At 34.2% G+C, this 26,250-nt stretch overlaps 3 protein-coding genes across 6 annotated transcripts in view; all 3 read right to left on the reverse strand.

Moving 5' to 3' along the window:
- The window catches only part of LOC104892023 (GPI-anchored protein LLG2), a 31,130-nt gene extending 5,388 nt beyond the window's left edge, over positions 1-25,742 (reverse strand). The window contains exon 1 of one of the 4 annotated variants that reach the window (XM_010677837.4): positions 25,533-25,742. The gene's annotated coding sequence lies outside the window, so the exon portion shown is untranslated. Of the gene's footprint in view, positions 1-25,457 lie in introns of all 4 variants that reach the window. The other 3 variants (XM_010677836.4, XM_057393799.1, XM_057393800.1) reach the window with 3 other exon arrangements.
- Positions 10,590-12,855, reverse strand: LOC104886459 (uncharacterized). The gene is made up of 4 exons (XM_048642414.2): positions 12,834-12,855; positions 12,457-12,753; positions 12,248-12,367; positions 10,590-11,212 (listed from the first exon to the last, which is right to left on the reverse strand). The coding sequence occupies exons 2-4, from the start codon at positions 12,670-12,672 to the stop codon at positions 10,751-10,753; spliced, it is 798 nt and encodes a 265-aa protein (XP_048498371.2). The 5' UTR covers positions 12,673-12,753; positions 12,834-12,855; the 3' UTR covers positions 10,590-10,750.
- Positions 15,136-17,882, reverse strand: LOC104900813 (uncharacterized). The gene is made up of 4 exons (XM_048642413.2): positions 17,666-17,882; positions 17,488-17,546; positions 17,288-17,370; positions 15,136-16,258 (listed from the first exon to the last, which is right to left on the reverse strand). Exon 4 carries the CDS (start codon positions 16,245-16,247, stop codon positions 15,387-15,389), a length of 861 nt encoding a protein of 286 aa, XP_048498370.2. The 5' UTR covers positions 16,248-16,258; positions 17,288-17,370; positions 17,488-17,546; positions 17,666-17,882; the 3' UTR covers positions 15,136-15,386.
- Positions 25,743-26,250: the final 508 nt, after the last annotated feature.

Below are 26,250 nucleotides of genomic sequence, written 5' to 3' on the forward strand. Positions count from 1 at the left end.
TGAATACTTTAATTCAATTACAATACAAGTTGCATTTGGTGTGTTTGGATAATCCAATATTATGACAAGAATTTAAAAATGGAGGAGGTCGAATAAAGTAATATTAAATCAAGTCCATTATATTCAACTTCTACTACTTTATTTTTGACAAAAAATGTTTAGTATAATGAAGAAGATATAAGTAATGACAAGGTTATATTTTTTGCACAGAAATGTTAAAAAATACTAGTAATTAAATTTCACATGAATGTGAAAATAATGGAGAATTATATAAGTGTGTGTTTTTAAATACTAACGGGCCGAAGTAAGAACAAATTACGAAAACGAAGTCAAACGAAGTTGTGCTCATAATAAGTGAGTAAATGGCCCAAAAAACAAAATAATGCCATATCAAATAAATCAGTGGCCCAAATCATAAAGACTATGTATTGGTACTCAATGAGGAGGGAGGCCCAAGTATTGGTACGCAAGTAAAAAAAATGTTATTTTATTGTTAGTGAAAAGATGTGGCTGAGATGCAGTGGGCCCAAGGAGGAAAGAAAGGAATCCGAAATTTTGGGTGAAGTTCGTACAACATTTGTTTATAAAAAAAATAGTGCGTCCCAATGGGACTGACAAGACGAAATTGCAGAGGAAGCAGAGGAAGATTTTCTGGGGAAGAAGTAAAATTACAAGATTTTCTGAAGAAGAAGTAAAATTGCAGATGGTATAAAGAACTCGAATAGCGTGTCCTAGTGACTTGTCAAATCAACTTTAAGTTTATTTGTACACGACAAATGATGATATTGGATGAAATTTGAAGTTTGTAAATGCAATATCTGTATTGGAGGAAATAACTTTATTAATATTGAAAAAAAAAATTAACAGATATTTTAATGTTATATTATATTAATAAGTAATTTACACGTGTTTTATTAAAAAAAAGACATGACTTTGAAAAAAAAAAAAAGACATGAGTGTCCGTGTTCACATGAACACCATTTGTATCATATTTTACAACATATGGCAATGCAAAAACACAATATGTTACTACATTCAACATAACATTTTTGAACTCGTTAAAAAAATACTGACTTTAAAAAGAAAAATAAAAGACATAAGTGGTCGTGCATTTCTATCATATTTGACAATATATGGCAACGTAGAAACACAATATGTATCTGCATTGTACAAAGAAAAAAAGACATGAACATCACAAAAGACATGAACATCACGTAGAAACACAATATCTATCATAGTGGACAATATGGCAACACAGAAACACAATACGTTGCAATTATAACACCATTTCTATCTATTAGTGTATAATCTTAATTTTTGTGACTTATCATATATATACTAATAAACCTTTTAACAATAAATTACCCAAAACCAATATTATATTGAACGTTAAATGAAAAAAAATTTATGCATTTCATTTTTCAATATGAGGGATTGACTACTAATAACACTATTTTAATGTCACATTAGTAAGTAATTTACGATGTGGTTTATTAAGAAACAAAAAGGCATGCGTGGAAAAATATTCACAAGAACACCATATCTATCATATTTGACAATATATGGCAACGCAGAAACACAATACGTTGCAATTATAACACCATTTCTATCTATTAGGGTAATAATCATTATTTTTATGACTTATCATCCAATAAAATCATATTACCCAAAACCAATATTATATTGAACGTTAATGAAAAAAATATTATGCATTTCATTTTTCAATATGAGGGATTGACTACTAATAACACTATTTTAATGTCACATTAGTAAGTAATTTACGATGTGGTTTATTAAGAAACAAAAAGGCATGCGTGGAAAAATATTCACAAGAACACCATATCTATCATATTTGACAATATATGGCAACGCAGAAACACAATACGTTGCAATTATAACACCATTTCTATCTATTAGGGTAATAATCATTATTTTTATGACTTATCATCCAATAAAATCATATTACCCAAAACCAATATTATATTGAACGTTAATGAAAAAAATATTATGCATTTCATTTTTCAATATGAGGGATTGACTACTAATAACACTATTTTAATGTCACATTAGTAAGTAATTTACGATGTGGTTTATTAAGAAACAAAAAGGCATGCGTGGAAAAATATTCACAAGAACACCATATCTATCATATTTGACAATATATGGCAACGCAGAAACACAATACGTTGCAATTATAACACCATTTCTATCTATTAGGGTATAATCATAATTTTTGTGACTTATCATCCAATAAAATCATATTACCCAAAACCAATATTATATTGAACGTTAAAAGAAAAAAAATTTATGCATTTCATTTTTCAATATGAGGGATTGACTACTAATAACACTATTTTAATGTCACATTAGTAAGTAATTTACGATGTGGTTTATTAAGAAACTAAAAGGCATGCGTGGAAAAATATTCACAAGAACACCATATCTATCATATTTGACAATATATGGCAACGCAGAAACACAATACGTTGCAATTATAACACCATTTCTATCTATTAGGGTAATAATCATTATTTTTATGACTTATCATCCAATAAAATCATATTACCCAAAACCAATATTATATTGAACGTTAATGAAAAAAATATTATGCATTTCATTTTTCAATATGAGGGATTGACTACTAATAACACTATTTTAATGTCACATTAGTAAGTAATTTACGATGTGGTTTATTAAGAAACAAAAAGGCATGCGTGGAAAAATATTCACAAGAACACCATATCTATCATATTTGACAATATATGGCAACGCAGAAACACAATACGTTGCAATTATAACACCATTTCTATCTATTAGGGTAATAATCATTATTTTTATGACTTATCATCCAATAAAATCATATTACCCAAAACCAATATTATATTGAACGTTAATGAAAAAAATATTATGCATTTCATTTTTAATATGAGGGATTGACTACTAATAACACTATTTTAATGTCCACATTAGTAAGTAATTTACGATGTGGTTTATTAAGAAACAAAAAGGCATGCGTGGAAAAATATTCACAAGAACACCATATCTATCATATTTGACAATATATGGCAACGCAGAAACACAATACGTTGCAATTATAACACCATTTCTATCTATTAGGGTATAATCATAATTTTTGTGACTTATCATCCAATAAAATCATATTACCCAAAACCAATATTATATTGAACGTTAAAAGAAAAAAAATTTATGCATTTCATTTTTCAATATGAGGGATTGACTACTAATAACACTATTTTAATGTCACATTAGTAAGTAATTTACGATGTGTTTATTAACAAACTAAAAGGCATGCGTGGAAAAATATTCACAAGAACACCATATCTATCATATTTGACAATATATGGCAACGCGTAAACACAATACGTTGCAATTATAACACTATTTCTCTCTATTATTGTATAATCTTAATTTTTGTGACTTCCAATAAAATCATATATATACTAATAAATCTTATAACAATAAATTACCCAAAACCAATATTATATTGAACGTTAATGGAAAAAAAGTTTACGCATTTCATTTTTCAATCTGAGGGATTGACTACTAATAACACTGTTTTAACGTCACATTTATAAGTAATTTACGATGTGGTTTAGTAAGAAAAAAAAGGCGTGCGTGGAAATTGTTCACATGAACACCATATCTATCATATTTGACAAGATATGACAACGCGGAAACACTATACATTCCAATTTTAACACTATTTCTCTCTATTATTATATCAATTTCGACAGTACATAACAATGGAGAAAGAAAATATATTGCAAATTTGAAAGAAAATATATTGCAAATTTGACATGTTGTTAACAATTCAGCGGAAACGATAAACACAATTTGATGCTTCATTTTAAATACAAAATGATAAGTTCACATATTCATAAAACCATTATCATACAAAGTACTTAATATTATCCATACAACCATTACAATGCTAAGTGAGGTACTTAAAATTACACTTGCATTAGATCGTTACAAAAGAAAGCAATCCGACGCGCAAAATACAACGAACATGTCATTGTTATATATCCATTTCGCTGTGAAATCTTCCTCCACCACCCCCGACTTGCATTAAACTATCGGCTACAATTATGAACAAAAATTGTTAGAATTAAAATGTTAACTCATAAACTTAAAAGTAAAGACAATATGTAACTTAATACGAAATTAATAATGATGGAAAAATAATTTACCCTAATTGTTGCATGTAGTCTTGCCTTAGCCCCCGGAACTGAAAGCGTGATGTTTGCTCGGACCTTAGTTTCACACCACATTAGCACAATACCACTTCTCAACCCAGCTCCCCTAACACATTTATAACTGAGTGTTGTATCCAGATCCGTGTGAATCGCATCAAACTGATAATCTGAAACCCTTGCCTCAAGCAAAACTATCACATGTGGTTGGTGTAAGTCCACCATCATTTGAAAGTGTCGAACGAAAGATGGTCTTGAAGCCCCCCTAACACTCCATACAATTATTGGAGTGTGAGGTGTAAAAACATTTGGGTCATCGAAACCACCCATAACCCTGAACCAATTGAGTGCCCTATTTTTTCCGTTTACCAACCTATCCAATACCGAAATACCAATATCAAAATGAGACAAGGGGGTCGCAACATGGAATATATGAAATGCATCTGTGTACGAAGCCATCAGGACATGAACACGAGCCTGGCGTAGCATATGGATGTTGCCATGTGAGATGTCAACATTTGGCTTAGGATCAATAACATACTTTGCCCATTCAGGGACAACCTCATCTTCATCCCAATATTCCAATTGATCAAGACTCCAAAGAAAGAACACTTGGAATACATCATGCACATCGATGATGTCTTCCCTATTTGGTAGGTGACCAACCATGATTTCTATTCCACTTTTTTCCTTCATGAACAAAGCTTCAAATACTGTATTCTCAGATACATTTTCCTTTGGATTTTTTATAATGGTTCTTAGTGTGCTAAGGCAAGATGGAAATGTCGTATACATTGCGTGATCCCAAATGTAGCTCCATGCGTTAACATCCATCTCCCCTTCTACAAATTTCGGTGGTTTCACATATGTGGTTAGTTGTGGACACTCTTTGAACTCCCAACCTGGTGGTGGGACAAACCCATTCATGTCGTTGGTTTAAGTGGTATTTTAGAGGATGATGATTTAGGATTCTTTAGTTAATAAAGTAATGGAGTGAAGAAGGCTGATGAAAAACACTAACCATCAACTATAGTTATATAGTAGTACAATAGTACTTCATAGTGGCCCACAACCCATCCAATACTACTTACCCATTAGCAAATAATGAAATTAAAAAACTCAACCCGCCTGATAGTTGATAAAATATGGATATGCACAAACACAATATGTTACTTTGTAGACATCACATATTTAAGAGGTTGATAGAAAAGCATATAAAACACAAAGGTACTAAATTTAGCTTTAATAGAAAAGCATATAAAACACAAACATCATCAAATCTTGTTCTCCCCTACGTCTTTCCTATAGCTAAACACAAACACAAACGTCTTTCCTATAGCTAAACTGTCAATAACACCAGTTCCATAATCTTTGACAGTATATTCCGATGCAAAAACACAATATGTTTCTTCCAAATATCACATTTATGAACTTATAACTAGACACCTTCACACCATTACATGTTTCCGGACACAATAAAACTAGGTACAATTGTCTTAATAAACTGATACTAATAAACTAAGGTACTAAAATTAGCTTTCCAACAAAAGCATATAAAACACAGCCATCATAAATTTTGTTTTCCCCTACTTCTTTCATTGGATCTAGAAGTTTGTTGTCCATTAACAAGCTAACATCTTTTGTATCCAACCCTAGTTGGGCTGACCACATTCCACAAACCTCGTGCAACATTGTATCTACACGAACACGAAATTGGTGAACTATGGGAATCGAACGTATATCACCAATTGTGAATACCCGCCACTCGTACCAACCTTCGTGCCTTGGATTAACAGCGAGACCAAATCTTGTTCCCTTCAAAGATAATCACATTAAACAACTTAGAACATAAATAAATTTCATTTAATAAAATATAATAATTTTATTGATTTTACCTTCATGTAAGCCAAAACAACATCGGCACCTTTGAACCCGCGTGCGAATGGGGTCTCATCGGGCCTCAAAAACTTCTTACAATGGAATAGCCAAAGGTTATTTGTTGCAACCCCTGAATCATGTAAATTTAGTGGATACCCGAGTGTGAAAAATTGTTTCCAAGCATGGATATCCGAATTAATTGAAGTTTCCTTATTATAGATACCCCAAACATCATTGGCATAACAAATTCATTAGAACACAATTATAATAATAGATAATGTATGGTTAAATGAAACTATATTAGTTGTTAGTTGGTACTAATCTTTTATTTTGTTTTAGGATATTAGGGTTTAGTGATTAAGGTTTAGGGTTTAGTGTTTAGGGTTCATTTGCGGATATCTGAATTCATGGAAATTTAGTGGATACCCGAGCGTGAAAGATCAATTTGGGAAATTGTTTTATGAAATATATCCTATAATCCGATCCGAAACTTTTTTAACTGCAAAGATCAATTTCGGATATCCGATCGGATCCGTTTCAACTATATATTTTGAATTGAATTCGGATCACATTTTTCCCGATCCGAACATTTCAAATCTATCCGAAACATTCGGATCGAATATCCGAAATGAACACATCTTTTACATTAATTGTGAATACCTTATTATAGATACGACAAACATCATTGGCATAACAAACTCATTAGAACACAATTATAATAATAGATAATGTATGGTTAACTGGGATCCAACACAAAACTATTAATTATAAACACAATATTCTCTTAAACAAACACAATACAGCTTTAACCTACTTTATGATGTGAATCCCACATAAGTACTACCTGGACGACATTTTTTTGGAGGGAATTAAACCAAATGGTTTTGGTTTTGGCGCCAATATGTTTCTATTAGTGTGGGTACATATACACTGCTACATGGCAAACAAATATGAAAAAAAATTAAGAGAGTTAAACATGGTGCACTTCTTTCTTCCAGCCACCATGTTGGTACCCCACGAAGTGAAGGAACGAAATTTTCTCCTCCCACCAATACAAGTAACTTTCACCACCACTCAAAAATTTACCAGCTTCAAGAAGAAAGGATTCATTATAGAATATCCAACTTACCCTTCAACCACACTTGGAAGAGCCTACCAAATAGGGTCCTCCAAATATGTCATTAAGGTGGAAATCATAAGGATTAAGGAATTGCAACTGTCAATCACTGAACCCCAGCGGAGTGAAGAAGACAAACAATCAGCCTTAGTGGAGATAAGTAAGGATTTCAGAGTAACTCCTTTCAACACCCCGGACCTCGGGGATGTTGCTTACTTGGGTAAGCCTTTTAAGGTTTTTCTAAAATGGCTGATAGACAACTCCTCCAGGGAAGAGTTGCAAAGTAATATACACTTGTTGGATATTTTATGCCCACTGACTCTTCCAACTCGTAGGGAGGTGTATTTACTTGCAGAAGGTGTTCAAGAACTGGTAATAAGAAGCTTTGCTAATGATCTCAAAGTTGTTCAAATTCGAAGTGAATTGGACGGTTCCTACCCTGTGATAGGGTTGTCTGCAACCATAAGTAACACGACTTCAGACATACGTGACGGTCGTTCTTTTAAAATATCGTTCAACTACATCGCAACCAACCGTAGGCCTGCAAACTGGAAACGCAAACCTCCAACTATGCGTACAATAATAATATGGAATTGTCGGGGCATGGCGAGGAGCACTTTCCCCGCACGATATGCTCACATCGTCGAGTGTCACAGACCACATGTGGTGGTTCTATCCGAAACCAGAGTTTCTTGCAACATTTTAAAGGTCATCATGCAACGTTTTCCTACCCGAAGATTGAGCACAGCGGAACCAGAAGGTAATTTAGGCGGGCTAGCGGTTATTATTACAAGTATGAACGATACCTTTGTTGACATAGAGGTCAATCGTAAATTACCTAATCAGTGGGACGGGTCGTTAGTATGTTAGTATTTTTACATATTAGTTTTGGGGTTTACTACAACTTGGAGTAGTGAGTGGTTTAAGTCTAATTTTGTAATGAAATGACGCAGTTGAACTAATATTGTTAGTTTATGTTAGGTTTAGAATTTAAATGTTGTACAAGTATTGTTAAACTTGTTAGGTTAAATTGAGATAGCAAAAATGTAACTCAACTGTTTTTGGGCCAAAGTATGAGAATATAACATGAATTCAATGATGTTTTGTTTTTTGGGCCTTCAATATGATATTATGAAAACAATACGGTCTTTGAACTCATACACATTAGTGCAATGGAAATTACAAAAATCACAACACACAAACACAATATCACATCGACACAAACACAATATAACATAGCATAGACATCAGTACAATGGAAGAACACTAACGTTTACCATTTGGACTCTATGTAGTTTAACTAAAATCCCAACTCATACACATTAGTGCAATGGAAAATACAATATCACAACACACAAATATAATATCACATAGACACAAATACAATATACCATAGCATACACTTCAGTGCAATGAAAAAAACAATATCACAACACATAAACACAATATCACATGGACACAAACACAATATCACATAGACACAAACACAATATACCATAGCATACACATTAGTTTAATGAAAAAAACAATATCACAACACACAAACACAATATCACATAGACACAAACACAATATACCATAGCATACACATTAGTTTAATGAAAAAAACAATATCACAACACACAAACACAATATCACATCGACACAAACCCAATATACCATAGCATACATATCAGTACAATGGAACAACACTAACGTTTACCATTTGGACTCTATGTAGTTTAACTAAAATCCCAACTCATACACATTAGTGCAATGGAAAATACAACATCACAACACACAAACATAATATCACATAGACACAAACACAATATACCATAGCATACATATTAGTGCAATGAAAAAAACAATATCACAACACACAAACACAATATCACATTGACACAAACACAATCTACCATGGCATCCATACACATCAGAGCAATGGAACAACACTAACGTTTAGTATTTGAACTCGTGTAGTTTAGCTAAAATCTCAAATCATACACATTAGTGCAATGGAAAATACAATAATATTAGTTAGCTAATTACTTAAACTGTACACCATGTAAAATATAATTCATGGCACAATCATTTACATGTCTAAGAAAATGGGCCTCACTACCAAAAACAACTAATTACATACCCAAAAAGTGATGGAGCCAATTTTGCAATCTACATAGCCACATATTATAATCATACCCAACACAGTTGTACGTCCCAAAAAATTATTGAAACCAAACACAACTACTTGGATTTACCACCAGCGTCTCGATGCCTAGCCAACAATGTCTTCACATTTTCCCTGGCGTTGTTATGCTCGGACATCACATCTTCACATAGAAGCCATTTTCTTTCATCCTGTATATTTCCCTATGGAGTCATATTAAACTACAATAATTAGATGATTTAAAAATATAAATTAAAAAAGCTATAATAATAAATAACTTATTGGCTAAGAATAAAGGAACACGCACAATAGTCAAACTATGCTTCAGCCGGTCCGCACAACTCTTAATCGCAATTAGCATATGCACACCACAACTATGCCTGAAATATCATTAGTATACTATTATTAGTATAATACTGTATTATAACACATTATCAGAATATTAGTAGATCAATCAGGTAAATAGAGAGCGCAATGAAGTTAGTGTCTTTACAAATCATTTTGTTGGATCATTTGCATGGAAAATTTCGGCCAAGTCGAGATAGCACCCAACTCCCATGTCTTGTCAACAAAACGAAGTAAGCGGTCCACGGCGTAGGTCTGTTTGGAGGGGTTGCACATTAGTAAACATAATTAACATGTATAAGTCAAATTTAAGTTTAAAATCATACCAGCTTCATTAAACTGAAGTGGTTAGCATCAACCGCTTGCCGTGTCTCCATGGAGTCAATCACGAGGACCTCCTCTCGGTTAATTGAATAGGCAGCACACCACCACTACAAGAATCCGTGTTTTTACCGACCGCCTCAATCGGTCGGTGAAACACGAAAAACGGACGGTAATACATTTACCGACCGCTGAACGGTCGCTTCATGGCGGTTGGTAAAATGCTGGTTGGTAATTTGCATATCACCAACGGGAAAACGGTCGGTAAAATTTTACCTACCGCTTTCTAGATTTTACCGACCGTTTTGTGGCGGTAGGTAATTACCTACTGCTAGTCGGTTGGTGTAACCGGTAGGTAATTACTTACAAGCAATATGTTGGTATTTACCAACCGGTTTTGTGGCGGTCGGTAATTTAACAATAACGGTAGGTGATTACCAACCGTTTTATACATTTTACCTACTATTTTTGTTAGATTAGACAACGTTTTTAGATGGGTAAGCCTACCGTTATTCGGTCGGTAATTTGCTATTATTTTCTAAAAAAAAATATTATTTTCACCACAATATAAACTACACCTCCATTTTATATCAAAATAATAGGTTTGTTACAACATATATTAAACATCATATTCTCCGAAATATAGATGTAATAGTAATTCCAACAACCAAAATTAAACATCATTTTTCTCAAAATATATAATATACTAATAAAAAAACTATAAGTCTAAGTACTACAAGGAAATTCCGATCCACCACCAGAAGGATCACGTGGGTCACGTGGTTGGGTGAAAGGGAAAGTACCACACTGAGTCATCATTTGAGAATACTCTTCCATTGTAGTCTTCATCTCCTCCATGTATTTTTTTGCCTCTTCCCTTTCCTTTTCCGTTTGGAGACGATATGTTTCCCACTCATTTTTTTGCCTCTGAAATTCAGCTACCTGATCTGCTAATTGTTGCTGATATTGCTCCACGGTAGTTGAAAGCTGAGAAAGCATAGAAGGTGTGTAGACACTAGAAGAGCTACTAGTGCGGGTTGATGATTTTTTGTAAAGAAGATCACCGCTTGTACCTAAGCCAGGAATCAATCCTTTTTTCCTCCCACCCACTGTCTCAAAGTACACTTCATTGGGATCTTTGTTGACTCCCTTCTCTCTATAATCATCCAATTTCTTATTATAATTATCCTACATCAAATAGACAATTTAATATGCATACATAATATTTTTAGGAAAAAATAGACAAAATTTTGTTTAAATTTATACTAAAAAAAATGATATATATATATATATATATAACTTCAACAACATTATAACTCAAAACTAAAAAAAGAAAATGTTCATATCTCTATTATATAAGGCAACACATGGGGGACACCAAAAAATAGTAAAAGAAATAAAAGAAAAAAAGTATGCTATCACGCGCTATCGTATGCATTGAGTGCATGTAAGGTTATTAGATTATTAAAGTAATGGTCAAAAGTCGTATTTTGCCAAATATGAAAATCAAAGTGTTACAAGTATGTTAAAACTTAAAACTTCAAATACATATGAAAAAAAAATATTATTATGCATTAAGTATGCTGTTAGATTACTCTTAAATCTCAATTCTCAATGTATGTAGTAGTGGTAATCTAGATGAACAAATTATATTTTGGCAAAGTGTGAGAATTATTGTATGGTTCATTTTTTTTTATTGAAAATACTTATATCAATGTACTTCGTACATAGAAGTAACTTCAGTATTACTATACTTGGTAAGTATTTTGTAGAAAGAAAATTTGGCATTGTTCTTTTTTGGTGCAAAGAAGATATGGAATTGTGGGTTTTCGTCCAAAAGATTTGGCTCAGAGACAGAAGTATGCTAACTCTGTGACAACTGTTTCTTCACTGTACCTTTGTTGTTGGGGGGTTTTAGAGGAGTTACATCTGCAGACCTTAAGCCATTAAAATTTTCTTATTTTAGATGGGTTTTTAATTTTGATAGTGCAACTCTTTTGATCTTTACGTACTTCTTTACTCTGCATGCTACTGTGAAGTTCTTTATAGTGAAGATGTCTATGCAGTAAATTATAACTAATTTAAACATCGAACAATATAAAAAATAATGAAGCTTTAATGCTTAAAATACTTGCATTTCTAGAAAAAAAATATATTATGTCATCCAACCAACCATCCAAATATATTTATAATTTGTTATTGGAGCAAATGAAGTACACTAACCATGATTTGTTTTGATTTGGAGCCAATGAGTTGCTTGCCTTGGCCGGGTTGTCGTTCCTTTGAATGCGTCTCCAAATAAATATCAGCAGCTTTTGGCAATACTCCTCCATTTTTTGCAGCCTAGTCAAAAAAATAATCAACTTTATTATTATTTTAGACTATATAAATATCGAACTTATAAATGGTTACTAAAAGCAATATATACTCACCATCCTTCTTGCATACTCGGCTGTAGAAATTGAACCTTGACAATGTCCAGGTTCCACAACACCTTCCAGCGATCCTCCTCTCTTGTTCTTTTTTGCTTGTTCAGATTTTTTCTTAAACTCATCCTCTTTTGTTTTTTGCATAAGTTGTTGGTGTATTTCCTCCGGCATCCATATTGGTCTTACACCTTTTCTCTTCGATGTCACCCAATGATGCATGTCTTTGAGTCTTTTAGCTGCTTTGCGTTGAAAGCCTTGTCTTACTTGCGAATCCAACTCCGAGCGCCAAGAGTATTTACGCTGTATCATGCAAATATTAGAACTGACTAAATATTTATAATCTTATATGCGATAGACTATAATTAAGTTAAAGTGTTAACCTTGAAAAGATTAAACCAATGATCTTTTTTGATTGACTTGTTTCAGTCCAATTTCTACATGGCTCAACGTAGTGCTCTTTGAAACATTCCGTAATAGATCGAGTGACTTTGTTATTGTCAAACCTTAGAAAGAAAAAAAAACAATTATAATACAACACAAAATTTGTAACATAATTACAATAAAAACCTGTCATTCACTAAGAAAGAATTAACATATACTAAGATGGATAATATAAACACTAAGATGAATATTATAAACACTAAGAAAGAATTATCATGCACTAAGATGAATAACAAAAATTATAATATGAAACATAATGGATTAAAATCATTTTTTACCATAGCGTATTAGGGTCCAACTGATTGCTTGCAGAATGCTCGCCTTCACCTTGCTCCTCTGTGGTGACAGTATCAGAATTCGATGGAGGATTCTCGCCCTCAGTATCATTTGCCAGATGTGGAGTACGCTGGCTTCCTGAAGCTCTACCTTGCCCGCTAGAAGAAGCCATCTAAAATAACACAGATTAGTAGAACGAATAATGTAGTATAAACTTCAAAATTTTTTATATCAAATTTAAGAATAAAATAGGAATCAACTTAAACTTCTTAACATATTATATAATATAAAGTGCAAACAATAAAAATTATAAAATCAATCATTACTAAATCCACCAAACATAATACAATGTATCGAAATTTAGAAGTTCAGAAGACACTACAAAATCTAATGTATGATTCACGGTAAATCTTCTTCCGCATCATCATCATCATCAAAATCTTCGAGATTCTCATAAACTTGTAGATCATCTTCACTATCATCCTCGTCGCCATTATCAGAATCCCTACTATCGTTAAGCATTACATCCTCATTTTGTTCTTCTTCCCCGTCAAAATCATAGTCTGGAATCTCATTTGGAGCACAAAGAGTTGAAGGAACTCACTTATCTCCTCTTGAAAGAATAATGAGTCCACTGGAGTTTCAATTGAAGACCTTGCCTTAGTCTGAAACACTGCCCACCATTGCACTCTACCCCTACTTAAACTAGGATAAGGGGCATAATAGACTTGGCTAACTTGGTATGATAATACAAAGGGATCATATTTTGGGTACTTCTTACTATGATTTATTTCAATGAGTTTGTATTGTTCATGTACATTTAAACCACTCAAAGAATCCATCCAATTGCACTTAAACAATATCGTCTTGTAGACTTCCAATGGACCATGGTAAACTAGTTCAATTACTTCCTCCAAAATGCCATAATAGTTAACTTCCTCGTGACTTTTAACACACACTCCATAGTTCATAGTTGATTTGTGTTTGCCATACTCATGTGTTTGAAAATTGTATCCATTAACGAAAAACTGATTCCATGACTTCACTTGTCTAACGGGGCCCATTGCAAGAGCATGAACTACATCGATGTTAGTCCCCTCCTGTAGTACCTAATTTCATATTATAGAAAATTTACATAATTTGCGTTAGAAAAACCTTTTATTTAGTTAAAACTTATATTTTATTAATGAAAAACTCACATGGTTTTTGAACCATTTAGGATATTCAGCTTCACATTTGCTCCAGATCTCCTCCAATGATATGTGTGGATGTGTCTCCAATATATGTTTTTCGAAAATCCTATTATTATTGACGAAGCACGATTAGAGATGTTTTTTAACTAGTTAAACATCACTCGGCATGAAAAACATATTTACCTTTCATATTTGCTTAATATACCACTGTTTGCAAGAACATAAAGGTGTGCACGATCATACTCTTTATCTTGCAAGAAGCGTAAACGGCCGTTGGTAGATGTACGCCCACAATCCACTCTAAACATCTCAGGAACATTTGGATCATGATGGTTCTCAATAACTGAAGTGACGTTTCTACCCAAATCTCTTGTTTTAGTATCAACTTCTGGTTGGAAGTAATTCGAACAAAAATATGATATTTCCTCACATAGGTATGCATTGCAAATAGAACCCTCCACACGTGCCTTCTGTACAACCTTACGCTTCAAGTGATTGAGAAACCTACCAAATAAATCAACGTGTAGATATCGATTATGAAAACTTTGTCATATTAGAACTTCATTCTTAAAAGACGTATTTTTACTAAAAAATTTCTTTGTTACCTTTCAAAGGGATACATCCACCTATATTGCACTGGACCACCAACCTTAGCTTCATAAGCCAAATGAATCGGCAAATGCTCCATCGAGTTGAAGAATGCAGGAGGAAATATCTTTTCAAGTTTGCACAAAATTTCAGCTATTTTTATCCAAACGATCCATATCATCGACTTGGATAGTGGATGCACATAAGTCACGAAAGAATTGACTGATCTCAGTAATTGCTTTCCAAACATGCGAAGGTAGCAACTCTTTTAAAGCAACCGGTAGTAACCTCTCCATAAAGACATGACAATCATGACTTTTCATTCCAAAAAGCCTAGATGTTCGAAGATCAACACATCTACTCAAGTCAGATGCATATCCATCCGGAAACTTTAAGTCACGAACCCATTCACATAAGACCTTCCTTTGAGCCTTGTCAAGTGCAAAAGGGGCTTTTGGCATGATTTCGTTTCCCCGTTCGTCGTAGGTGAGCTCTAACTGTCGCATAAAGCCTTTGCAATCGGGGTTTGATAGGAAAATATGTTAGGACCTTTTCTGGAATAAGCTTGCCTTTAGGAGTCTTCTTGTAGCGATCACACTCACATACACTACACTTCACTAAATGTGCATCGCCTTTCCAAAATAGCATACAACCGTTACGACATGCATGTATCTTCTCATGTGGGAGTTGTAAGCCTTTAAGAACTTTCTTAGTATCATAGAACGTTGTACTCATTTGGTTGTTATTTGGAATCACTTCATTAAATAAAGATGCAAATCCATCAACACACCTGTGTGGTAAATTGTACTCACACTTCAAAGATATTATTCTTGATGATATCTCCAAGACAGATACTTTGCTCCCTTCGTACAACGGGCTATCAGCAGCTTTAAGGAGCTCAAAAAATTTCTCAGCTTCGTCATTTGGCTCCTCTTCGACATTATTTATTTGCTCATTATTTGGATTTTCTTCATTATGTCCAAGAGCATCAACAATCATGTCTCGATAAGGATTTGATGGCTCCGATGGGGGTTCGTCAACAGTTTCCCCGTGACATAGCCAAACAAAATAGTTATGACAAAATCCTTTTTTATAAAGATGTTCTCTAACAATGTCAACATCAAAGAATCGTTTGTTGTTACACCGAAAGCATGGACATCTAATTTTCTCAGCGTCTTTGAATTTATGATTTTGTTGTGCGAATTCAATAAAATCTCGAACTCCATTCACAAACTCAGTCTTGAGAAAGCGTCCCTCGCGCCTATCATACATCCAACTACGCTCTCTTCGTTTCATGATATTCAATTCTATACAACTCAATTAAAACAATATATTGACAAACTTTAAAATCAATATCGTCATTTACTACATTAAACTTTAATCACTTCAAAATGAAAATAGGAGTAGCATACATTATGATTTTAAATTACAAGTTATTTGCAATAAGTCAAATTAAAGTAATTTCACCCTACTATCAATTTGTTCATATACCACCAATAGTCTATACTTGCAAAGATTTAGGAAATAAGAATCAATTCCCTCCTAAAGCTCACCTACTGACTAGAAGTGGTCCATACAATTTTAAACTACAACAAAAACAAACAAATCCAACCAAAACTTATAGCCCAAAAATAATTTGATTAAAAAACGTATGTACTAATCAAAACCATACACCATATATATGCTACAAATGGCAACTTCTCTCCACTTCTGAGTGGACACTTTACCACTTTTTACTATTTTTTAAATTTCTACCCCACCTCTCTCTTTCCCTCTTTAGATTTCCAATTTCAGAAACTCTCACACCTTCACAATCACTGTACTTCCTTCCCTCACACTTTTTCTCTCTCAATCAATCCCCAAAAAAAACCCATATTTTTTTTTGCAATTTTCTCAAGTTCCTACGTACAGTAACAAATTATACATTTTAGACAAAGACCCTTTATGTTAATTCAGTTCCTTAAGTTCAGAATATGCACATAAATTCAAAATTCTAATTTGGAAGTTGAGTACAATCAGTAGATGATGCATTATAGCAGTTTAGTGTAGCAAGTATATCATACTTTTTTTAAAGAAAAAAACTCGGTTTTCCTCCGATGCCTTATACAATAATGCAGATGAAGTGGCAAGATGCAGATTGATATATAGCATTAGATATTGATGGTAGCATCCCATAGCCTCATTCGGCCATAAATTCAGAATTCTTATTTACCTATACATATGAAAGTAAACCAAGAAATCCAACAAATTGCAAAGAAACTACAATGATGGGTGCAACAAACCAAGAAAGAGAGAATAAATTCATAAAATACCACGAAAGAGGAAAGAAGAAAAACCTGCTGTGGGTCGGCGCTGTGCGGCGGTTGTGCAGGTGGTTGGATGATGGTGCGGCAGTTGTGCAAGAGGTGAAGGTGCTAACCTGAAACCGGCGAGAGAGCATAAGAAACTTCAAAATTCCAATTGAAATAAGAAACTTTTAAGGAAAGAGATGAAGAAATTCAAAGATGTTATACGCGAAATTCATCTATGAACTAACCTGAAACCGGCGACGGCAACGCAATGGAGATGAAGGTGCGGCGGTTGTGCAGGACTAACCTGCAGAAATTCAATGGAGATGCGAAACTTTGAAAAACCGGCGACGGCAATAGATGAAACGAAGAAACGAACAGTGCGTAGTGATGTCGCGAAACTTTGAAAAAAATAGATGGACTAACCTGAAACCGGCGACGGCAATGCAATGGAGAGGAAGAAAACCGGCAGCTGATGATGGTGAAGGAAAGAGGGGCGTTATTTTTTAGGGTCTGTTATTAATTACTGAGAGTACTATAGTAGAGTAAAAAGGGGAACGTGGGCGTTAAAATCTCAAAAGGTACCAGTAGTATTTTACCGACGGCATATGGTCGGTGATTTTTGAAATGCTGTTGGTAATTACCTACGGAATCAAGATTGGGGTCGGTTTACAATAAAAGCAGTCGGTAATTACCGACGGTTTAGGTAAGCGGTCGGTGAAAATTAGGAACGGTCGGTAATTGGCGTCCTCTCACAAAACGGTCGGTGTTTTAATAATTAACAACTGTATTTGCAGCGGTCGGTAATTGTAGTCGGTAAAAACACGGATTCTAGTAGTGCACCAATGTTGGGCCTCAAGGACCGGGACAAATATCTTAACCACAATAAATTTACATAACTTATTTAAAGAATGTACATATAGAAATCAAATTACATTTCAAACGGTGTCGATTATCTCACCACATTTATTCTACAACTTGGGATGTCTTTGAGGTTACGTGAATATGATCGAATGACTTTGTCGAAACTTTCCCAATTGTCGTCAACGTTGATTTGCAATGCCTTTATCTGCAAATAATATACACTTATCTATCAATCTTATCTTTCAATCTAAGACCTAAGAATATACATGGTAATATTGTAGGATGTGTGTCCGTACCGCAAATATAGGGTCTAGCATGCATCGCGCACTTTGAGTTTCGTACCTCCCTTTCCATACTTTAGTATACAAAGCTGCTGCCATCCGAACATACTATATAAAAGTAATATTAGAGAATACTAAAAGTCACTAAAAACAATTCTAAGTAGGATGTAAGTGTTGGGGAGTACATACAAAATTGTCAATACACCCCCTAGGTTGCACAACTTGTGTACAACTAATACAATTAACATAATGACCTTCACACTCTATCATGACTGGATTCTCCCTGCTCAAAACACCAATAAATAATGCAATAAATTAATGATGATTTAGGAGTATTAGTTGACAAATTATACTAATTACTTTGCAATTCAACACAAATTGTGCAATTCAACAGTTGACTGGATTATTTGAATATATTAATGAAACCATGCAATAATCAAATGCTTACTTGCAATTCAACACAAATTGTGCAAGTTGTTGCCGGCACGTGTTATTTGCACGTGCTCTCCATGTATCGACATAGTCCTCTGTAATACGACATGATGGTTTAGAGATGCGTTTCTTTCGGCTCCGTTTTCCAATAAGAGGGTCCGTTACATGCACTTCGCTAGTAGAGTTCGAACCACTAACATATCCTATATCATCGTCTCCCCTACTCTCCTTCTTACCATCCTTCTCCATGTCACCCCCACTGTGATGATGCTGCCCCCCCTCATGTTCACCCCCCTTCTCCTTATCACTCAATATTTCCTCCTCACCCACCTTCTGATGGTCACCCATCGTATCAGTCTGACGCCCCTTATCCTCCTCATGTCCCTCATGCTCACCCCCCTTCTCCTTTGCACTCCCCTTCTCCTGCTCACCCCCATTATCCTGCTCACCCTCATTATCCTTCTCCTGCTCACTCCCCTTCTCTTGCTCACCCCCCTTCTCCTTCTCCTGCTCACCCCCCTTCTCCTTTGCACTCCGCTTCTCATCCTCACCCCCCTTGTCCTGCTCACCCCTCTTCTCCTTCTCCTGCTCACCCCCCTTGTGAATGACCTTAACATTCATGTTATCAAATATAATGTCATTCTCAATGATATTTACATTCAAATTATCATAGGTAATCCCAGTGTCCTTCTCATTCACATTACTGTCCAAGTTGTCATACCTAACCTCCTTCACAATGTCTTTCTCAGCAAATGAGAAGGTGTATTTTGAACCACCTACTCCAGATGAAGTTGTAGCCCACGTAGATGTAATCGGACTACCAAATTGCTCATATATTTCTGAAATGACAAGGTTTATACTACTACCTTCCTCATCATGCGTAAATGGTCCTCCTCCATCTTGTTCGCCTTCTCCATCATGTGTAGATGGTCCTTCTCCCTCTCGTTCACCTTCTGCCTCATGCGTAGATGGTCCTTCTCCTTCTAGTTCACCTTGTGGGCCATGTCCTGCCAATATTATGTTTTACAAATAAACAATAAAAACATAGTTAGTCAGCAACAGTACCTGCTTCTATGGAATTTTGTTTATGCTGTTACTAGCATGTAACTCATCTAATTTTTGGCCATATGAAAGGATACCTTCGTATTACATTTACTGATCAGTGTATTATCATGGTTGGACAAAATAGTAGTATCTTTAACTTCTATTAGATGTCTTAATACTTCAAATTGATGAACTCAATTTTTGAAAAGAATACTTAATTGTTTGTTGCAACTAGCAACATGACTTATTTTGTACAAGGCATCATGCTCAGTTTTTTAGATTAATTGTTAAAATTTGTATAAAAATACTTTTAATACATATTACATTTTGAATACATTTATGATAGTTGAAATCAGTTAAAAGCAGTTGTTAGGGCTTAAAAAGTGATTAGCGATAAAAAAAATATAAAATGTGAAATGTGAAGCACAAAAAATATATACTAATAACTACAAGACAATATATTAATTATTTTAAAAAGATGTTCAAGCTTAAAGCCAAAGCAAAGTAGCCACTATATGCTAAATTCACATTACACCACATCTAAACATCATATTCATTCATATGCTAAATCATTTAATTATTTATGTTTAAGGTGAAGTGAACATATGCTAAATCATTTAACAATGCGGTCCTTAGAAAATTGGAAGTTTTAAATAAAACATTATCCAACACAATATAATAAACATACTCTTGTCAACTTCATCATCATTCATCAAAGTAGCCTTCCGTAGCGTGTTTTGGTAGGGGTTGTGTTGGGAAGTTGCTTTCCTTCTTCCCTTGATCTTTGTTTTATTAGGCCTCACTACCTACACAAATACCAAACAATCTCAAAATCGATTATATAATATATTAAGTATTTTGGACTCGTAGTTGATTAGTAGTTAACCATGTATGTAAATATACATATATAATATTTTTACCTCATTTTCGACGAGGAGGGCATCATCTTCCCCCGGCATTGAATCTCGAGCTACCATTGGATGTCTTTCACCATAAGCCACATCCACACACTTTGTTACAAAATGGAAGAAGACACATCATTAATATTGTAAGTTTAACAATTGTTTATCATGGCTTATATCCTCGTTAATGAGAGATCAAAAATAAATAATTATGACCACATCTTGCATGTCTTATATGCTCATGAGCTTGTATGAACTTTGAATTTGAAAAATGAAAAATAATTGTGTTATTGTAATTTCTTTTGAAAAGGTAATAACCCCAAGTAAATCTTGTAAACATTGATAATAGTAATATCTAACCCCAAGTTTGCCGTAGTCACCCGAGTGTCTTCTATCTTCATCTTTCGCTGTCGTCACGTCAGTTTTTGACCACGCTCTAATTCTGGGAAAAGTTCCCCAGTTCACAGGCCGCCTCTTCAAACGATCTAGGTACAAAATCTAATACAGAAAAAATAATAGTAATGTTATAAGGTTAAATAACACATAATATGTAAACATGGGGACATAAATTTATATTGTCCATTACCGCCAAGAACATTGTGCATCCGCCACACCCTTTCGCATACCCATCACTGTAGAATCTTTTAGAAAAGTTCCCTACCGCATAGATGAGTTTGTCTAGCAAGAAAGTGCACATGTCGTACTCCTTTAAATTCTCTGCAATTACGACACTAGGGAGCAGCTTCACAGATAGCCTATGACATGTTGTTGGACAAATCAAATCATTTAGGGCCATCATCATAAACACTTTCTTGAACTCCAACTCGTCAACACATGGACCTTCAACCAATTTGAAAATATGGATTAAATATTATAAAAGACCATTTCGGATCAGCTTATGTACAAGCAACTTCTGGCTTGATCATGTAAAATACTAGTGCTGCTATCTACTGGTAAATATTGTGTTTTTAGTTGTATTAATATTGTGTTTTTGAACATTCAGTAGATTAAAGATAAGAACTTTCTAGCTTAATCATGTCAAATACTAGTGCTAGCTACTGGTAAATATCGTGTTTTTACTTGTATTAATATTGTGTTTTCGAACATTCAGTATAGATTATAGATGATAAGAACTTTCTAGCTAATCATGTAAAATACTAGTGCTATCATTCAGTAGATTAAAGATGATAAGAACTTTCTAGCTTAATCATGTAAAATACTAGTGCTATCATTCAGTAGATTAAAGATGATAAGAACTTTCTAGCTTAATCATGTTAAATAATAGTCCTATCATTCAGTATATTAAAGATGATAAGAACTTTCTAGCTTAATCATGTAAAATACTAGTGCTAGCTACTGGTAACTATATTGTGTTTTTACCTGTATTAATATTGTGTTTTTGAACATTCAGTAGATTAAAGATGATAAGAACTAGTGCTAGCTACTGGTAAATATACGAGTACCTTTGTTTTTTTTTTAAAAAAGCATTCCACTACTGTGGTATTTAGTATTTACTGTTTTAATTTTACCCAGCATAATTCTCATTGTTCCTGTTTCAATGTTTTATTCATTACTTACAACTTTTTAGCAATGGTAGGATGATCATATATTGTTGCTTTACTTGTTCTAACAATTAGATAAGGTTCTTTTGGCTGAAAATGTTTTGAACGTGGTCAAACACCACCTACAAATTAGTGTTAAACTAAATTAAGGATAGTATTATAACAATATTTATAAAAGCTGGCTTATACTGGTGATAATTATACACTGTAATGGTTTTTCCTACATAAAGCATAAAGTGGCCTTTATAAGTACAATAGAAATAAGAGTTGTATGAACTTAAGTCAAATTCTACACCTTATTGGTTGTACGAAATCAAGGTTTTGGTATGAAAGACAAACCTTCAACCTCTTGCATAATCCGTGCACGTGCAATTCCTTTCGGACCAGAAGGTGTACTTGAACCATATGTTGTCATTAACCTTTCCACCTCAATTTGCATAGCTGCATCATCCTCAACAGTGAGCGGTATTTGCTTAGGTCCAATTGGGATTCCAAATACCCAGTGCACTTGAACCTTGGAAAGTGGAAATTCAATCCCAGACGGGACTAAAAGCGAAGCTTGCTTAGCATCCACTAACGTACATAACCAATAGCAAAAGTTTCGAGGCAAGCTATGATCGGCCAAATACAATAATCCTTCAAGCCCCATCTCCTTAACCAAGCGTCTCTTTCTCGCATCGAATTGCTTCACTATTTGCCCAAATGCTTCCACGCGACAATTCATATTAGGGGCCTAGAAGGTTAAATTGGAGACAAGTTACATTATAAATATGTACCACTAATGGCCTTCTCTCTTTTATAATAATTGGTTAAATTAATAATATACTTTCATAAACTCACATAATATTTCCTATACTAACAATAAATTCAAAAACAAGATGAACTGACATAAGTTGTACAAATCACTATATAACTTTAGTAATTGTTTGGTGTACATATAATTATGTTCTTTCAATAACTAAACCACCACAACCACGATGCAAACATTAAAAACATAGACTATTATATATGTCCATTACAACAAATAAAGCATTAATATGTTATAAGCACTTTATGGCAACCTTATTACTACCTGTTTCTTGTGCATTTTCGACCTTCTAGCAAGGACTTTCCCGGCTTCCTTCAACCTACCACCTACGCTTAGTGAGTTCACCTGCTCCAAATTAAACAAAACTCATACATCAGAAATAGTTGTAGGATAAACCTACTACTAGTATTACTATACTGAATTATGATTTCAGTTTCATTTCAGCGTCAAGTAGCATATAACAAATGTTATCTCAAGAAAAAAAAAAGTCTTTTATGAATTGAACTTACAATAACACATTATTAGTTATTGTAAGAAAGCGAGTCTTAACACATGTTTTCCAGAATAATGTTAGTGTTAATCACGTGTTATAATCTAAGTAAAAACATGACACAATAATTTGTATCGCGCTTACTCGGTAAACTCTATCGTCCACCTTCTTCCTCCTCTTCACTTTCACTTTCTCTGCCTTCTCATGACCATTTCCCCCACTTGATTTTTCTTGCTCTAACAATTCTTCCTCAGACGCATCTGATACTTCTTCTTCTCCCTCTGACTCGGTTGACGTTTCTCCATGTGCGTCCCAATCTTCATCTTCCTCCGACTCCGTTCCCCAGTCACGCTCGGTTATTACACCATCCACTTCATCCATCTAAGAAGAAAAAAAAATCAGCTTAAATGCGTGTTATATGGTCGTAAACATGGTTAAATAATAATTATACCTTCGTTTTCTTCTTCTTTTTACATTGCTTCAAGGCTTTTGATCTCTTCATTGCCCTATTGAAACAAGAGTGTGAGGTTGGCAAGAAAAAGGTAGTGGCTTTTTTGAGACATATAATTTCAGCAAAATAACCAATTACCCATATACTCACATATTAACAATAATCACTAACTATCAAATTTATACAAATTATTCAGTAAATACTACAAACTGAATTCATAAACTAGAATATAAACTGATAAAAATCAACTTCATAAGATGAATATAGCGTGCAGAACGAATGTAGATTAGTCACAAGGACCTACAAATATAGAACTTTTCCTCTTTACAATTCCACCTAAAAACATTACAAAACATTACAAAATAGTTTATAGACTTGTTGATGTTGGAATTCATTCGTGGGTCAATTGTTGGAAATGGCACGGTGATCTCCGCACCAAATACCATGGTTTCAATACTTTCTGGTTTGGGCAAAGCAATCAATTGGTAAACCATGCATAACGAAGGCGATTTTGTTATTCAATATCATAATTGAAAAACCAACAAAAAAGGAGAACTCAATATCAGAGAATTGACACAACATGACGTTGTATTTGGTGCGGAACTGCTAAAAGTTTTATAATACAAAGTAATATAAATTACAGGAAAATAAGCAATTTCAACAAGTAAAAATTCAAATTTCAGAACAAAAATCACCATCAAATAACTCGTATCAAATTTCAGAGTATAAAACCCACTCAATTTGCTCTAACACCACCATAAAACCCACAATGGAAAAAACACGAAATTTGCTAGTTATAATACACGAAATTAAGACATGTTTAGAACTTTAACATGCAATTTTCATGAATTAAACCCACGAAATTTAAAAAACCCAAGAAATTTCATGATGTAAACCACACAATTTTCAAGTAATTAAACATACCTTCAATTCACGAAAAAACACAGTTTCGCCTCTTTCCGGCGAATTTTCCGGCGAATTCCGGCTTCAAACTTCAGGTTCCGGTGGGTGGGTGGGTCTCCGGTGGGTGGGTGGGTCTCCGGTGGGATGATGAGTGAGGTTGATGAGTGAGGTTGAGGAGTTAGGTTGAGGAGAGAGATTGAACTAACTCATGGAATGAGATGGAATGAAGGAGAATACCCCATTCCCTTGCTTTTCTTACTAAATTATTTGAAATGACAAAATTGCCCATGATATAGGTTATGAAACCTATAGCTGATATAGATTTATCATACCTCTAGGCTGAAGAGGTATGATAAATCTATATCAGCTATAGGTTTCATAACCTATATCATGGGCAATTTTGTCATTTCAAATAATTTAGTAAGAAAAGCAAGGGAATGGGGTATTCTCCTTCATTCCATCTCACTCTTCAGCCTAGGAGGACACTGCTACCATAAGAATTGAGAAATTAAACAAAACAAGCTAAGTGAGGAAGAGAGAGAATATCTGCACCTACTACTTCTATTATGCTTCACTTTGTGGTTTACAGAATACAGACTTGGACTTTGGAGATAGGAAATAGGAAATAGTGTGTTTGCTTTTTGAGTTTGTCTGTTGCTTCCTGCCTTGCTGATTGCGGAACGCGGAATCCACGGGGAAAGTTTTTTAGACAGCTCATATGCAACTCTTACCGTTTCCTTCTCCGGAATCCGGATGCCAAAATTCTACTCTCCACGGATACACGTAAACCTATGACATATCCTTCCATTCCCTAGTTCAGTTTCACCAAAAAAAGTTGGTGCAGTAAAATTCACCTTATTGTTGTGAGAAATAGAGAGAAAAGTTATGCAAATATATCAGAGAGTATTGTATTGCATTGATGTGTAGAACTGATTTCTTACATCGGTATTTATAGGCAAAAGATACTGTTTTTAACATTACATTTTCAACGATTTCTGCGCAGACGAAAACTTTCCTAACATGCAGTAAATGCATGGCATGACATTCACTATGCTTGAACAGTGAAATTTTCAATTCACTGTTTCTCAACACTCCCCCTTGAATGTCCATTTATAATTCATAATAGACGTTATCTTATTAAGAATCTTTGTTAGGAAAAATCCTGTGGGAATAATCCTAACTAGGGAAAGAGTATAACTATTAGTATCTTTATATGCTTAAAATCAACTGCCTCATTAAAAACCTTGTCAGGAAAAACCCAGTGGGATAAAAAC

The sequence above is a fragment of the Beta vulgaris genome, chromosome 4 (genome assembly GCF_026745355.1).
Source record: "Beta vulgaris subsp. vulgaris cultivar EL10 chromosome 4, EL10.2, whole genome shotgun sequence".
In the NCBI taxonomy this organism is placed as follows: Eukaryota; Viridiplantae; Streptophyta; class Magnoliopsida; order Caryophyllales; family Amaranthaceae; genus Beta; species Beta vulgaris.

Excerpts from the sequence above, each read along its gene's own strand:
- LOC104886459 (XM_048642414.2), bottom strand. The coding sequence starts at position 12,672 with ATGCATCATTGGGTGACATCGAAGAGAAAAGGTGTAAGACCAATATGG. Across the intron at positions 12,368-12,456 it reads CCGAGTATGCAAGAAGGATG|GCTGCAAAAAATGGAGGAGT; the intron begins GTGAGTATATAT and ends TTTTTTGACTAG. Across the intron at positions 11,213-12,247 it reads CCAAATCAAAACAAATCATG|GATAATTATAATAAGAAATT; the intron begins GTTAGTGTACTT and ends TATTTGATGTAG.
- LOC104900813 (XM_048642413.2), bottom strand. The coding sequence starts at position 16,247 with ATGAAACGAAGAGAGCGTAGTTGGATGTATGATAGGCGCGAGGGACGC.